Source organism: Durio zibethinus, chromosome 2 (assembly GCF_047325235.1).
Source record: "Durio zibethinus cultivar Kanyao isolate XHJ-2024 chromosome 2, ASM4732523v1, whole genome shotgun sequence".
NCBI classification, from domain to species: domain Eukaryota; kingdom Viridiplantae; phylum Streptophyta; class Magnoliopsida; order Malvales; family Malvaceae; genus Durio; species Durio zibethinus.
This window is the reverse complement of record NC_143163.1, coordinates 7451541-7466955: the sequence shown is the minus strand read 5'-3', so window position 1 is coordinate 7466955 and position 15415 is coordinate 7451541. Positions and strand designations below refer to the sequence as shown.

Below are 15415 nucleotides of genomic sequence, written 5' to 3'. Positions count from 1 at the left end.
TTTTAAGAACTATTTTATCAATTAATTTTATTTTTATTAAATTAAAAAATAATCAAACAATAAAAAATAAATTAAAAATTATAAAATATATTTCACACTTACATATTAATTGAAATAAATAAATTCATTAAAATTTATTGAAACAAATAAAATTAATTAATATTATCCAATATAAATTTTGATATAAAAATTTATTTTTAAATTTATCATATTTTAATGTAATTAAAACGTATTAATTAATATGATTGATACCAAAATAAAATTAATAACTATAATCTAAACCCATATCAAAGTGTTCTCTTCATTACCTATGCGATTTATATTAACAAAAAAAAAAATAAAATAAAAACTCTTTTCTTGTCGTGTCTTTAATAAATTGACATTAGATTTAAGGTTAAAAATAAATTTAATTTAGGATTTGGCATTTAAAGTTTGTTTGGTTTAGATTTAAAGAATAATTTCACTATCCAGACACATCCTTAAAAGAAGTTTTACAAGCTCACTGTCAATCTATTAAAGATGCAACGGTAAATGAACTTTTTTTTCGTCAGTTTGAACAGCACAAATGATGCCGGGATTAAATTGATACGGGTTTAAGTAATTGAGGATGTGATTAATAATTTTTAAAATTTAAATAATTAAATTAAATTAAAATTTAAAAAGCACAAATGCTGTTTATGAATAATTTAAAAAATAAATTTCAGAAAATGTTTGTCAATTAATTATTAGAAGTATCAACCTCAAAATGCTTCCCAAGGTCTGATCTTGTCCACTCCCAGTTACACCATTTAAAAATATATATATATATATATAATTAAATATTTTTATATTAATATTTTAAAAAAATGGAATCAAGTCCAAAGTTAAAAATTCAGGTCTAAAATTGGACCAGGCTGTCGTGAACAGGTCTAGGACTCAACTTGCCTTTGCTACAATATTTGGGCAAAGTAACTAGTTTGTTTTACTATATTTATTATAAAGGTACTGATTTTTTTTTAAATTTTTTTATAAGAATTATATCCTCTTTTAAATTAAAAAAAAAAGATAATATTATTTTCTTATAGTTAAAAGGTTAAATGTGACGATATTTCAATAAAAATAATATTTCAAAATGTATATGTTTTCAAAAAAAAAAAAGGCGCACGTATTTTGATTAAAAAAAATTGCACTTTGTAGTTGCGACAATGTGTGGGACAAATTACTTAGTTTATTTATATTAAAAAGATAATATTGTTTTAGGTATAATATTTAAATAAGCCTTTAAAATTTTATTTTAAATTGCAAATAAATATTTGAGTTTTTTGTTGTATAAAATTAAAATTATAAATTCTTATTTATTTTAATTAGAATTTTGAAGGTATAAAATTTTTAATTTTTTGTTTGAATTTTTTAAATTAGATGATTTAATTTGTAAAAAAAAATATTTATTTAAATTTATTTGAATTAGTTAAATGAAAAATATTTAAGAGAATATTACTTTAAAAATTTTATTAATTAGATATTTCTTATTTAATTTTTAAATTTAATGAATATAATTACAATAAATAAAAATCATAGTTTTAATTTTATGCAATAAAAAATTGAGAATTTGTTTGCATTATAAAATAAAAGTTCAAAAATTTATTTGGGTATTAAACATTATTTTATTATAGTTCAAATGTCAAATGTGACATTATTTTAATAAAAAATAATGAGAAAATACAAATATTTTCAAAATGTGTGTCAATTTTGATGAAAAAAAATTTTAAAATTGTAATTGCGACAAGTGCCCATTTGTGCTGCAAAGTGCGAATGGCCAACCAATCGGCTGTACCACCGTCGATAGACAAAATCGCGAATCCTTTCCCAACTTCATTTATATAAAGCGGAGAGGCAATAATTTTCACTCATTATTAAACATGTAAAAAATGTTTGAGAATCCATAAACACAATGCAATTACATTTATTTTAAAATTTTAAGCACCTTTTGTTTTACCTGTCAAAGCAATTAACTTACCTTTTTAGTACATTATCTTATCTTTCATGCCCATAGAAATAGTTTTTACTTAGAAAAAAAATTATTAAACTTTATTTTTTGTGGTGCTTATTCCCTCTCTTGTTGTAGATCTTAAAGGTGAGAACCATGGCTTGAGTAGTCAGACCACCATAGGATCTGCTTAAAAAATAATCAACACAAATATTTCAAGATTTTAATTTTTAGCATATGTTATGAACCGTGGACATTATTATTTTGTTATATCTGTTTTATATATTATAACTATTAATTTTAATTTTGAATAATAAAATTATGATTTATTTTTATTTATGTTAAAATGATATTATTAATAAAAAGTAATTTTGATTTAAATATGTTATTTTTTAATGTATTAAAAGACACGTTAATTGTGTCTAATTATATTGTATAAAATTTAAATAAAATTTTAAATGTATTAATTATATTATATGATATAAAATGTATCATATTTATGTTTAAAAATTTTATATATTTAATATTTTATGTCGTGTGATTCGTATCTATGTTTAGATATGATATAAAACATAATATAAGCACATAAAAATACCCAGTCTACTATCGCATTGTTTTTAGATCATTAATGCAACAATATTGATTATATGCATTAACATTAAGATCATCGTGAGAGAGCAAAAACTAGATCTTGGCAAATTGTAGCGTCGAACAAAATCTGTTTGGAAATTTAACAAATAAGCAAGCACACTTGGAAAAAGTAGGAAATACGGAGGATAATAAATTTTTTTTTTTGAACGATAGATGCAAATGGTTAATTAGAGTGTGCCAAATATTGAAAAAAATTTCTCAAACACTTTCAAAATTTTTTCTTGAATACCTTCACAAATTTTTTTTTTTTTTAATGAAAAAAATTTGAAGATAAATAAATTATTTATTCTCTCAAATAAAAATAAAATATATCGTATTTGATAATTTAAAATAAATAATTATAAATCATACATTTAATATAATTTTAATAAATAATCATCAACAAAACTCAAAAATTCACAAATTTTCTTAATTTTCTTATCACTTCACTCAATAACACTATCCAATACCCAATCACAACCTATAACCAATCAAGATCCAACACTCAAAATTTATCTATTGTAATAAGTGGACACCCCTAAAAAAAATTTTGAATCTGTCAGTGCCATTCTTGGACAGTAAGACTGCCATCTTCTTGAGTTCTCGTAAGTTACCCCAGCCATGTCAAATTGTACCTTCATGCATGTACCAGAGCCAATTTTATCTTTTTCGGACAGGACTTTGTTAATTACCTTCTTAGTCCCTTTAAAGCATTGCCCATGAAACTTTCCGCATCAACGTGGTTCACTCGTGTAAATATTTAAATCTTATACAATATTATAATACAATGCATTTTTTTTAATTTTTTAAAATTAATTTATTCATTGATCTTTTAATTTATCGCATTATTATTATTCAAATATTTCGTAAATTTTAAATTAAATAATAAATACATCAGAGTGAAAGCATGGATCTACAACGAAGGAATGGCAATCTTCTAATATCTTATATGTATTAAAACATATATATGTATGATGTTTAGAGGTGTTTATGAATCTATTTAGAAAAAAAAAAGAGTTTATTGAATGGTATTTGATTTACATTTTTGAAGTTTTATTTAATGTTTGATCCAATCTGCTTATTTAGGTACAAACAAAACCTAATATTATAAAAAAAAAAAAAGGTTTATATAAATATTTTAACATTTTAAATATATATTTTAAATTAAATTTAAAAATATTTTAATAGTAATATGAACAGGTTCGGGCTTGAACATAAAATACATTATCAAAAGCAAATCTAGGCTTGGGAGCTTGAAAGGCAGCCCGAGCCCATATCCAAGGAAGTTCAATTTAATAGGTTGTCTACAGTAAATATCTAAACAAGACTACAAGAGAACACAATTCCAAACAAGGTACTCTACTGAGCTCATGTATGGGGCTCTATGCATGCAGAGTTTGTGTATGTTGCTGGGATCGGGCTGAAGCTTGTTAGGAGTTTGAAGCGTTAGTTAACACGTGCGGAGAGAAAAACATCAGAGAACCGCTCGGCCCTTGAAATGGTCATTGGATGGTTGCTGTAAAAAAGGTTTCTGATAAAGTTTTACACGCGTGACAAAAGTGAGACTCTGACCCTGAAAATCAAAACAACACTTTACTGCCATATCACCTCAACAGTAGTTTCTACTTCAACTCTCCCCTCCCGTCTTGTTTCCTTTTGTTTTTTCGAATTCAAAACCCAGGGCCAGGCCAGGCCAGGCCAAGCCAAGCACCTACCCGAAGCGGCTGGGTCTTGAGTTATTCCCTCGAACAAAGACGGTAAAGTAAGTTCTTTTTGTTTGTTTAGGGTTCATTAATGCCGCAACCCACCAGGGTTTATGTCTCTGACGTTTTCTTGTGTTCCTTCTTGCAGGGGCTCAAAAGAAAGACCCCTTTTATTTTTGAAATTTTTTATTTTGTGGCTAACCCAGAAAGCAGTGGATGGATGTGAGTATGAGGAAAAATGTTTCTTTTAGGTTGTAATATAAATGGGAAAAAGGAGTAATTTTTGTTGTAATATTTTAGCTTTTGATTTATTATTGTTGTTGTTGTGTGCATTTACATCCTTTATTCTTTTTAAGAAAAAAGTTTGGGTTTGTGGGTTTTTTCTGTTTTCGCCATTTTGGATTTTAGGAACCAGAGAAGATGACTGGTAGTGGTAGTGAGGCTCAGATGGATGATTCCAAACCAGGAGCTGCAGATGTAGCTGAAGCGGACTCTCAAGCCCCAATGGACACGGAAACAGAAGCTGCTGAAGTGAAAGACCAAGTTCAAGATGAAGAACCTACCAACTTTGAAGAAGATGGAAAAGAGGACAAATCTTTGGCTGAAATTGTTACCAAAATGGACGTTGTTGAAGATGGTGATGCTCCCATTCATTCACATTACGATGGACGTTGTGGAAGCCCCAACTCTGACATAAAACTCCAAGATGATGAAAATGGGGAACAATTGAAGAATTTGTCTGTAGAAAGGGAAATTAAGAAGCAAGTGCCAATACCGGAACTTGGTGACAAAAACCCTAACCTATGCTTTGACAACTCAGGGTCAGACACGGAGGAGGAGCAAGCAGCTTTTGTAAAGGAGGTTGAAGCTTTTTACAAGGAGAAGAACCTTGAATTCAAGCACCCTAAGTTTTATAAGGAGGATATAAATTTGCTCAAGTAAGCCTTTTCAAGTTTAAATGTTTGTGGAAACTGTTTCTCTTTTCTTCTTCTTTCTTTTCTTTTCTTTTTTTTTTTTTAAAGAAAACCTTTATGGTAACCATTCTGCTCCTTTTCATTTGACTAAAGATTATGGAGAGCTGTCATCAAATTGGGGGGCTATGAACAGGTTCGCCTTAAATTCTTGATTTTTCATTTCCTTATAGATTTCCTGTCCTACCTAAAAGCTCTCTCTTTCTCTCTCAGCCTTATATATTCTGCAATTTCATAAAATGCTTGTACATGTCATTAAAGGGTGACTAGTTTAATTGAAAGTATAAAACTAAAATCGAATAGCATATCAATCTTTTGATTTTTGTTGGTAGTATGTGGTTTTCCTGATTCTGAATTCCAAGGTGACGCCTGTATATGGAGGATCTGCATGTGCAAAACTTATTGCTGTCCTTGACATTGAGTTGTTGTAGTTAATTGGTTTGACCCAACTGGAAAACTGTGGTTAATTTAGTTTTTTTGTTTATTTATAGTATTCTAGTGAATCATTCATTTGGTTCATAAGGTTAAGAATAAGACTATTGTGGACTTGTTTAGTTATTGGTGTTGTGGACTTTGTAGGTGACCTCATGCAAATTGTGGAGGCAAGTAGGAGAATCATTTAATCCCCCAAAGTAAGGATAACTCTACTTTCATGTTCATGTCTGTCTTCTAGCTTAGTGAGCAATTTCCATGACTTAAGTACAGAAAACCTGCATTTTCCTGATTTTAAAATTAACTTTTTCAATTGTTGGTGATTTTTAGACTTTGTCTTATGTATGGGAAATCTTTTGGTTTAAAAAATTTATATATGCTAGCTCAGTTTTTTTGTTGTTATGAAATATGAATATATTTTGTTAATGAGGCACCCCATTGTCCTTTTCCCATGGTGATGGCTAATTTTCTTGCTTTAGTTACATTATACAATTTATTTATTTATTTGTTTATTTGGTGTAGGACCTGCACCACTGTATCGTGGACATTCCGTATCTTTTATGAGAAGGTTTTGCTCCTGTTGATTAAAAGAACACAGACATACTATGTCAATTAATGCCCCAAACCCCTCCCCTTCCTTTGTCACCTCTAACTTTTATTTTCTTTATTTGTCATTTTGAGATGTGGTTGTCCTTTAATTTGGTTCCATCAATTTACGCAGGCACTGCTTGAGTATGAAAAGCATAAAATACATGGTGGCGTACTCCCCCATTCAGATGCTTCTTTTATTGAGCCTAATGGGGTTGAAAGTCAGGTAAACTCTAATAATTTTAATGCTTGCTAATCAGCTTGGCATAGCATATTTGTTTCATTGTCAACATGAATGTTGTTTGTTGTAGCCATATCTTATGTTTATCACATTTTCTTTCATGTAATATATTCCTGTTTTGTGTGAGATTTTGGCTATTACACAAGCGGAAGTTGTCTTGAATTGATGATAACTTGCTAAGAAAATGTGCATCTTGTAATCAAAATGGTTATTGAAAGTAATCGTTGGTTCCTAAGTTGATAAGAGGGAGCAGACTGGAAATCATTGAGGTAGATCTTCCCTTTAAGGCATGCTTTAATTTTCACCATGGCACATGTTATATCCATTGGGGATAGAGATTTTAAAGGAGAAGGGAGTAGAAGATGGAGAAGCTTTCACAAGTCCTGGAAAAAAATTCCGTAGATATATTAAGAGTAGCAAGGGGGTATTGCAATATGTAATTATACTGGCATGTTAGTTGTTTTGACATCTAGATTGTCCTGTGCACTAACATGATAGATAAGTCCAGTTTTGCACAAAATGACAAAATTGATGCTTGTTGGTGGTCGAAATTATGGTGTTCATGTTAAGTTAAATGCCAGGAGTTCCTAACCATAATCTTATTCTTTGTCATATGAATTGGAATTGGATTTGACAAGCATTTTTCCACATTAACTCACTTACCTAATCATTTGCACAGCTAGCATAAACATAGATCCGTTTTTTTCTTGTCAAGTTTTTAGTTGACTGATATATGAAGTTGTATTAAATTTTTACCAGAACCACATATATGTTATCCAATGATTTCTATGAATCTTGTGTGTAGGCTGGTAGTAATCAAGCTCCTGGATCAGGTAGGGCTAAGAGGGATGCTGCTGCTCGTGCCATGCGGAGCTGGCATTCTCAGCGGGTTCTCGATAATGGTGAGGTCTGTCATCCAATCATCAAGGTTTGTGGAGAACTTCTAAGCTATATGCATTTACTATTTTGTTTAGTCTTTTCTCTTTTGTCCCTTTCATCTGCCCTGATCTCACTGTTTTCATGCAATGTTTTCAAATTTCCTAGGACAAGAGCTCTAGTCCTACACCCAAAAGTGACAGACAACTTAAAAATTTTGGTATTACTAATATGCTGGCCTAGCAATTCAGCTACTATAATTGCAAAAATTGTCTTTATTTCTAAGACTAGGTCATTGCCCCAGGTTTATTAAAGCGTAAAAAGCCATCCACTCCGGAGCATGGTGTCCGAGTTACTCAACCTAAAGCAACAAAACCACAGTTACGATTGCTGGTTTCTTGTTCCTAATTTTTTTCCCATTTTTTATAATGTATGGAACATTATCTTGAGTTTTGAAGGTGCCGAAACTAGGCATTCTTTTGGCAGGTTGGATACTATGGTTATTGATATTGGAGTGCCAGCTGATTGGGTCAAGATTAACGTGCAAAAAACTGTAAGTCTTTCTCTAGAGTTATTCTTAGGACTGTGATACATCATTACTATCTATGAATCTCTCTCCCTCTCCTTCTCTCTCTCTCTCTCTCTCTCTCTCTCTCTCTCTCACAGATTGACTGCTATGAGGTATATGCTTTGGTTCCTGGGCTTCTGCGTGAGGAGGTTAGATGTTTCTAGATGATTCTCCTCTTCTTATTTCATATATACTAGTAGTATTTCTGCTTTTACACTTGTATGATTTTTGAGAGGTAAATCCTACACGGAAGAGAGATTTCATTCTTGCAGAACAGATAAATGTTGCAGATGGAATAGTAATTTTTCTACAATGGAACTTAACTAGGAAATCTGTTTGGTTACTCAAGTGATTTACTTCCTGGTCATGGGCGTAAGGAATGAAGGCTAAGGTAATAGTGGGTTAGGGGAACACTTAAGGCTGTCCAATGAAGTAACAATGGAAGAATACATTCATCTAGGTCTTGGTTGGGAGTCTATAGGGACTTGTTTTAGGCTTGGGCTAGGCGGACTTTAATTAGTGGCCAACCGATTTATGATTAGATGCAACCAATTAGGTTAATAGAGTTCTAAATGTGATAAGTTTGCATTAGTCTAGCTGTTATAAATACTACTGGATATTTTTAGTGAATTGCCTAAAGAGATTGATTGCAACTAGCTAAGTAGATTAACCCAGACATCTATTTTTTGGTAAGGTTTTTAAATTTAGCATAGATGAGCAACCTGATAAGATTTGCATCAATTGCTGAATCCATTTTCCTTAAACTTCTGCCTTTGGAATGTCTTTTATTGTGGTTGAGAAATTACCATATATGCTTAAATGAATCAGGTGCATGTTCAGTCTGATCCAGCAGGACGCTTGGTTATATCTGGTCAACCAAAGCAACTGGATAATCCTTGGGGTGTCACACCCTTTAAAAAGGTTTGTCTTAGTTGATGAAATTTCAATAACGTGTGGGATGTATGATCTGTTTGAATATTGCAGCATGATTAGGTGATTCTGAAAGTCACTCATGCCTATGCTGTTTGCATCCACTGTTGTTTTTTTCTTTCCCAGAATGCCATAGAAATTCATGCTAATGGTAATTGTTGGACATTTTTTTTATAGAAAATTTTTTGACATTGGAATAGTGTCAAATAGAATTGAAATTTGTACTGGTACGGTTCCCATTTATGTTGTTTTCTGTCCTATTGAAATAATAGCATCTTTTAAGAATATTATTACTGGAATCGTATCATTGTTCCGATAATAGTTTTTCGTGCGTGCATTATTGATACGTGCTTGTGTCCAGGTTGTCAGCCTGCCTTCTAGAATTGATCCGCATCAGACTTCTGCTGTGGTTACCCTGCATGGTCAGTTGTTTGTGCGCGTGCCGTTCGAGCTGCCTGATGAATAGGTTGTAGTTTTTACCTTTTTTATATGTAGAGATTTCTCTAGGTTGAAGTCATCTGACATCTAATTCTGCAATGCACTGCACAAATTTCTTGATTAGTTTATGCTCACAGCTGATTCTCAAGCCAATCTCCAGTATTTGTCATGGCTCTCTCTCTCTCTCTCTCTTTTTTTTTTTGGGGGGGGGGGGTGTTGGAAGTGATGATGATTTATCTGTTTTGGGGACTTAATGATCTTCAATTGGGTGAATTAATCTAGAAAAAGCAAAAATGAATTATGTGAATTGACTGGATATTGGATTGTGTTCCAATGCATGAACGGATTGATAGTAACAATGGCAGGGGAAATGGCATCATTCATGATCTTCCTTAAAATGTTATTTATAGGTTCCGGAGGTGGTAATTGGGTTGAAAGTATTGGATTTGGGTCGGGTCACTTTGGATTGGGTAATTTTGAGTTGAAAATTTTTGGGGTGTTTTGGATTTGGGTTATTTTGAGTTTAAGTTTCGGTCTTTTGGGTTTGATGTTTTGATTATTTGGATTCGGATTATTTTGAATAAAAATTATTGAGTTTTAAAATCAAATAATTTCAAGTTATTTCGATTAATTTTTTGATTGTTGGGATTTGAATTATTTTGAATTAATTTTCATTTTCATGTTGGATAGATGGAGTTTGGATTGTTGAATTTTTTTTTTTTTAATTAAATTGGGTTGAGTCACATTTGGATTCAAGCAGGTTGAGCTGGTTCTTTGAGTTTGGGTCAGCTTTGACAGCTTCATTTGATTTAATATTGAAAACTTGAAATTAGACAGGATTTTCCAGGACTCGTAAAATTTTAAGGGTACTTGCCTGCTGCAAATCTGCGTGAGAGCCAGTGCACTTACAGAATTTGGACTACCTATCTTAGGTTCCTTACACAACATTTTCTTTTAAAGAACGCTCACCGTATATATATTTACAAGAATATAATAATTACATTTTAACAGTTCTATGAATTTTTCCTTTGTCAGCAAATTGAGTGGTTATTACTCAAATCATCCATTAGAAACTATTCTATCTTTTATCATTTTTCTGTAGTTTTTTGTTAAAAAAAAAAAAAGAAAAAATCCTTCATTGTTTTACCTTTCTATTGTACATACATTAGAAATTTACGGAATAATACCAGTGAAGTGATCTCCGCTTTCCTTCCATGTAATCTTGTTGAGTTTCTTGAACAGTTGTGGCCTCAAAAATTCACTGGCATCAACAGAAATTGTTGATTCTTTTATTCTGGAAAACATACAATTATATTCTGTTCTGCTCAAGGGAATTCAAAAGTACTTCCTCCCACCCCGTCAGATTGGGCTGCGCTCCCTGTAGAAGGGTTGATGGCAATCCAGAGCAAGGAAAGTGTGATGGCAATGAGACCGGACCAAACAAAGACAATTGTGGGTGTCTTGCTCCTTCTGCCCATCAAACCCTTGGCAAAAGGATATAAATGAGCCAACACCCAAAAGCTGAAGAAAGCTCCTCCTATGAACTTACTCCATTGTGGTACTGAACTGTAAACAGTCCTTGAAAACGCAATCACAATGGCGACGATGTTTATCATGGCGATTACAATCGGTGGGATCATCAATGAAGTCCACTTCACCAGGTACAAATCTGCATAGATGTCATCCTCGTCTTCTCCTGCTGACTTTGAAGTCAATGTGAAAGAGATTTCAATTCCTGCAATCACTTTAAGAAGACCTTGTACGCATGCAGCCAAGTGAGAACTGGTTCCAGAGATGAGCCAAAACTGTTCATTCCTCCACCACTCTTCCAATCCAATGCCCGACCATTTCACCTCTAGGATTGCTAGCGAGATGAGGCAAATGGTTATAATTAATAGGTAGACCAAAAAAGTGATGTTTAATGTTTTCACGATGAACTGTCCGGAGATAAGTGAAAGTGCAGGGAGAAAACAGTAGACGATGAGGAAAAGCGACGTAAAGGGATAGATGCCGACATTAAGATAAGCCAGGCGCTGTAGTAACTTGAGACGCCGGGAAGCAAGCAACGCGTTGTTTCTCGAGAAGAAAATTTCAACTGATCCCGTCGCCCACCGCAGCACCTGGTGAAGTCTATCAGTAAGGTTAATTGGAGCTGATCCACGAAATGCGTCGCGCTTGGTGATGCAATAGATAGACCGCCAACCGCGATTGTGCATGCGGTAGCCTGTCACAACGTCTTCTGTGACTGAACCATAAATCCAACCTACTCGGTCACCCCATTCTGTCTTGTCCTCGTACCTGTTGGGGAAAAATATGGTTTCATCATTTCACTTGAGGGATATTTGTTTTGCGATGTTATTTGGTCTGTCTGTTGATTGGTTTTTTTAAGGATTTATAGTGCAATATTAACAATTTATCAGGATAATCAGGGTTGTTTAAAAGAAGTGCTTACCAGCAAGAAATGACGGAGATAGCTTCAGCTACAGTAGCGGCATCAAGTGGTTCACGTGGGATCCTGAGAGCACCGGGAGGCCTTCCAAACTTGATGGCAGGATGATCAGCAATGGGACGGCCCCGGAACTCACAGACTGGTATAGACTCCGCCAGCAACGTAGAATTTCCAAATCGCTTCGGCAATAGAATTACATCAAGATCAGGATCAAAGTCACTGGTGGTTAATGGTTGCGTTTCGCTCTCTTTTGCCTGAGTCATTCTATCAGGATTTGGAGGATCGAACCCATATAATGCAAACCGCCTGAACATGCAGCCAGTTCCCACATAAACAGGGCCCTGCAGAGGTGATGTTTCATTTTTAGACAATTTCTGATATAGATTCCTTGAAATATAGTGCTTATAGTTTGTGCGTAATGAAAGAGAAGAATACCTGCACACCATCAAGGGCACGCATGTTACCATCAAAAAACACGGTGTTGTGATTAGCGTAACGATCAGAAGGATCAATGCCTTCAAATCTCTGAGGGAACTGAATGTAGCAGATATCTTCGCCACCTCGATCCATCATAAAGCACATTCCTTCGCGAATAGCTTTGCAATTGTATATATAGTGATCGCAATCAAGGTTAAGAATGAATGGACCGTTTGACAAAATAGCTGATGCTCGCACCAAAGCATTCATTGCACCTGCTTTCTTGTTGTGATCATAGCCCGGACGCTTCTCTCGTGATATATAGACAAACATGGGGAGCCGTATGTCTACATCAGTGAAGTCTAAGAGCTTATCCTCGCCATTTCCCATAAGTGGATTATGACTAGGTGGCTTCAACATCACCTATTCGTTTTTGGCCATCGCCAATAAGCATTCATGCTTCATCTTATTAGTAATCATGCAGGAAATTGAATCTAAAGACTGAAATAAAAGCATTTTGTATGTGTAAATACGTTTTGGCATAGTGTATGCGTACCTGTAGAATTCCAGCATGGTCCCCCTTGGAATGTTCACTGGAAGGGACAGCCCAAGTTCCAGGCCAATGGGTGCCATCAGCCATCCATGTGGCCTTTGGGACCTTTGGTTTCTCCAAAGGGTCAGCCCCGGTCTCCCTGAGGTGCTTTAGCGTCTTCATTTCCTCTCTTGCATTGAATGCCTCTGATCTCCTTCTGATTGAGTCAGGAAGCCCGTTGATCCTCACCTTGAACTCATCATACTCCCTCTTCACCCTCCTCCTATCCTTCACAAAGTCGGACCTGCTCTTGTTCTTAGTTGGATCAACTTTTAAGTTGAAGTACGAATCAGGATTCCTAGGCTCGATATCATGTTTTCGACAAAATGGAACCCATAGATCAGCAAAACTAGCAGCCTCTGCCATTGCCTCAAAGGTGAGGAGAGCGCCTCCGTCATCAGAGATATAACACGCTACCTTTTCTACAGGATAATCAACTGCTAAAATAGAAAGGATTGTATTTGCGGTGACGAGGGGTGGCTCCTTCTCCGGATCTGCAGTGGATACAAACAGGTCAACCCCAGGAAGGTCAGAGCGGCCTGTTGGATTAGATGGTGACGGTAAGTCAAACTTTTCATGGAGGACCTCAAGATCCGTGGAACGGTTGATTGGACAGAGTTTAGGAACCTGATCAAGGATCCAGGAGAAGGCAAACCATAATTCACACACAATTGACATGAGCCACAACCATACTGCATCATCATTTGGATGCATCACTCTCCAGTGCAAGAAGAAGGCCAGCACCACCAATCGAGTTACAATCAATAGCCTATATAAACGATTAATAATCGGTTAATTTATTGCTTTTTTTTTAATCTTAATAACCCTACAAAAGCACATTTCTCAATACCACATCCAACTGTATTTCTCTATTATCATTTCCATTTCCATTCGAGCATACTAATCTAACAATCTTTCCCTCATTCTTCTTCTCAAATAAGATAGCTAAGAACAGAAACTGAATTTACATTATACCTGTAAGGGCTAAGGATGGCTGCAGGGATTGGAATCGTCCTACTTAGGGGCTTCCAAGGCTTATCATTGTTCTCCAAGTCCCCATGGAGTCTTTCATCCTCATCATCACCATACATGTCATCTTGAGGCCGATAAGCATTACCATAGCCATAAGTACCACTTGTCTCGAACAACCACCTGTTGTGATCGAAGTCCCCTCCTTGATTCCTTTTCATCATGGACATATTATTAGAATCCTTTTTACCATTTGGAGCAGGCAATTTTAACGTTCCATTGGAATATTCTGGCCCATCATCGTCATAGTCTCCGACTCTGTATGGTTCCTTGCAACCTGGACATAGACCTGTGTCTTTTTGAGCATCCATGTAGCAATCTCTGCAGATTTTGAACCTGGAAAGTAAAGTATAGTTATTTGTTTGTGATCAAAATGAAATATGCATAGGCAATTTTTTTGAAAAGTAATCTCGGTTTTAGTTTATAAAAGATAAAAAGTAAAGTGGTTTTGTTTTAGAACATACCTGCATTCACAGGGCGTTATATCATTTCCTCTCTCATCCTTCATGATCTTGCCATCACAAGCAGGCATGGAACATGAGGCCCCCTTAGCTCCAGCCATCTGAGGATGAGTCACCTCTGAATCAATCACCTTGTCCATCAGATGGGCTCGCGTCACGCTATTGAAACCCCCAGTGAAGAGAGAATTTGAAACGTATTGCTCCTCGGCCTTTGCAGCTACACTAGAATATTCCATGGGCTGATTGTCTGGCGTGGGAGGAATGTGCACGGTGTAGTTCATGAAATCTCCCGATAGCTCTCCTGACACGTCAATGTCTTCTCTTGATAGACTAACATACCGGCCACTTGAAGTTCGTCTAGCAAATTTTACAGTCTGTCCGTTGGAATTACGTGACCCGCCCTGAGAGTTGCTAGAACCACCAGGGCTACGCATTCCCTTCTTAGATGGTTGGGAAGATAGAGATGCCATTGTTATTTGATTGAAATTTCCTTTCCCTATCAATGCTTCATGCCCTGACGTAATCGTGTTTTTATGACATTTGCATTAAAACTGATCTCTGAACCATTGCATTTCCGGGATGGCAAACACTTTTCACTCGGTTTGCCTTGATAGTATTCAAGGCAATTAAGCTCAATTTTGATGCCTGGAAATGTTGTGTTTGGAGAAGAAAGGGAAAGGCGAGGGTATAAGGCGGAAATGTATGTAAAATCAAAATGATTCAACTTGAATAGATAGAGGATGGATCAAGCAATTGTGACCATTGATAATGTTGGGACCAAATTCGAATTTGATATAAGAGAAAGAGATGAGAAACGAAGGGAAGAAGGATGGATTGATGGTGGGAGACCAAGTCCAAGGTAGATGGTCCGTTTTACGAGTTTCAAGAAGATTTTTTCATGGAGGGAAGTTCACGTGTCTGAAGATTTTGCTCCGTAGATGTTTGTGTGGGTTGTTGGCCATCACTACTTCTTGTTAATTTGGTTAAGTTATGTTCAGTCGGTTGTTTTCCTGTGCCCAAAGCGTCCAAGTCAGTATTCAGTCTGGTCCGTTGTAAATAGTAAATAATATATATATATATATATATATATATATTAGAATTTGTTAAATTAACTATTTTATCTT

General features: G+C 34.7%; 2 protein-coding genes across 10 annotated transcripts; one reads left to right on the top strand and one right to left on the bottom strand.

The window, feature by feature from the left end:
- The first annotated feature begins 4144 nt into the window (after positions 1–4144).
- On the top strand, positions 4145–9496 carry LOC111309164 (AT-rich interactive domain-containing protein 5-like). 9 transcript variants are annotated; one of them, XM_089749088.1, is made up of 14 exons: positions 4145–4358; positions 4448–4521; positions 4708–5237; positions 5367–5406; positions 5850–5902; positions 6225–6270; positions 6424–6516; positions 7337–7438; positions 7576–7627; positions 7712–7787; positions 7894–7960; positions 8074–8124; positions 8804–8896; positions 9267–9496. In XM_089749088.1, the coding sequence occupies exons 2-14, from the start codon at positions 4516–4518 to the stop codon at positions 9369–9371; spliced, it is 1314 nt and encodes a 437-aa protein (XP_089605214.1). In that variant the 5' UTR covers positions 4145–4358; positions 4448–4515; the 3' UTR covers positions 9372–9496. The 9 variants fall into 9 exon arrangements, with proteins under 9 accessions (XP_089605214.1, XP_022763836.2, XP_022763833.2 ...); XM_022908101.2 differs by having other exon boundaries at positions 7879–7960; XM_022908098.2 differs by having other exon boundaries at positions 7337–7459.
- A 629-nt stretch (positions 9497–10125) lies between these two features.
- On the bottom strand, positions 10126–15087 carry LOC111309163 (cellulose synthase-like protein D4). The gene is made up of 6 exons (XM_022908095.2): positions 14295–15087; positions 13777–14166; positions 12766–13570; positions 12228–12632; positions 11796–12133; positions 10126–11641 (listed from the first exon to the last, which is right to left on the bottom strand). Exons 1-6 carry the CDS (start codon positions 14759–14761, stop codon positions 10669–10671), a joined length of 3378 nt encoding a protein of 1125 aa, XP_022763830.2. The 5' UTR covers positions 14762–15087; the 3' UTR covers positions 10126–10668.
- Positions 15088–15415: the final 328 nt, after the last annotated feature.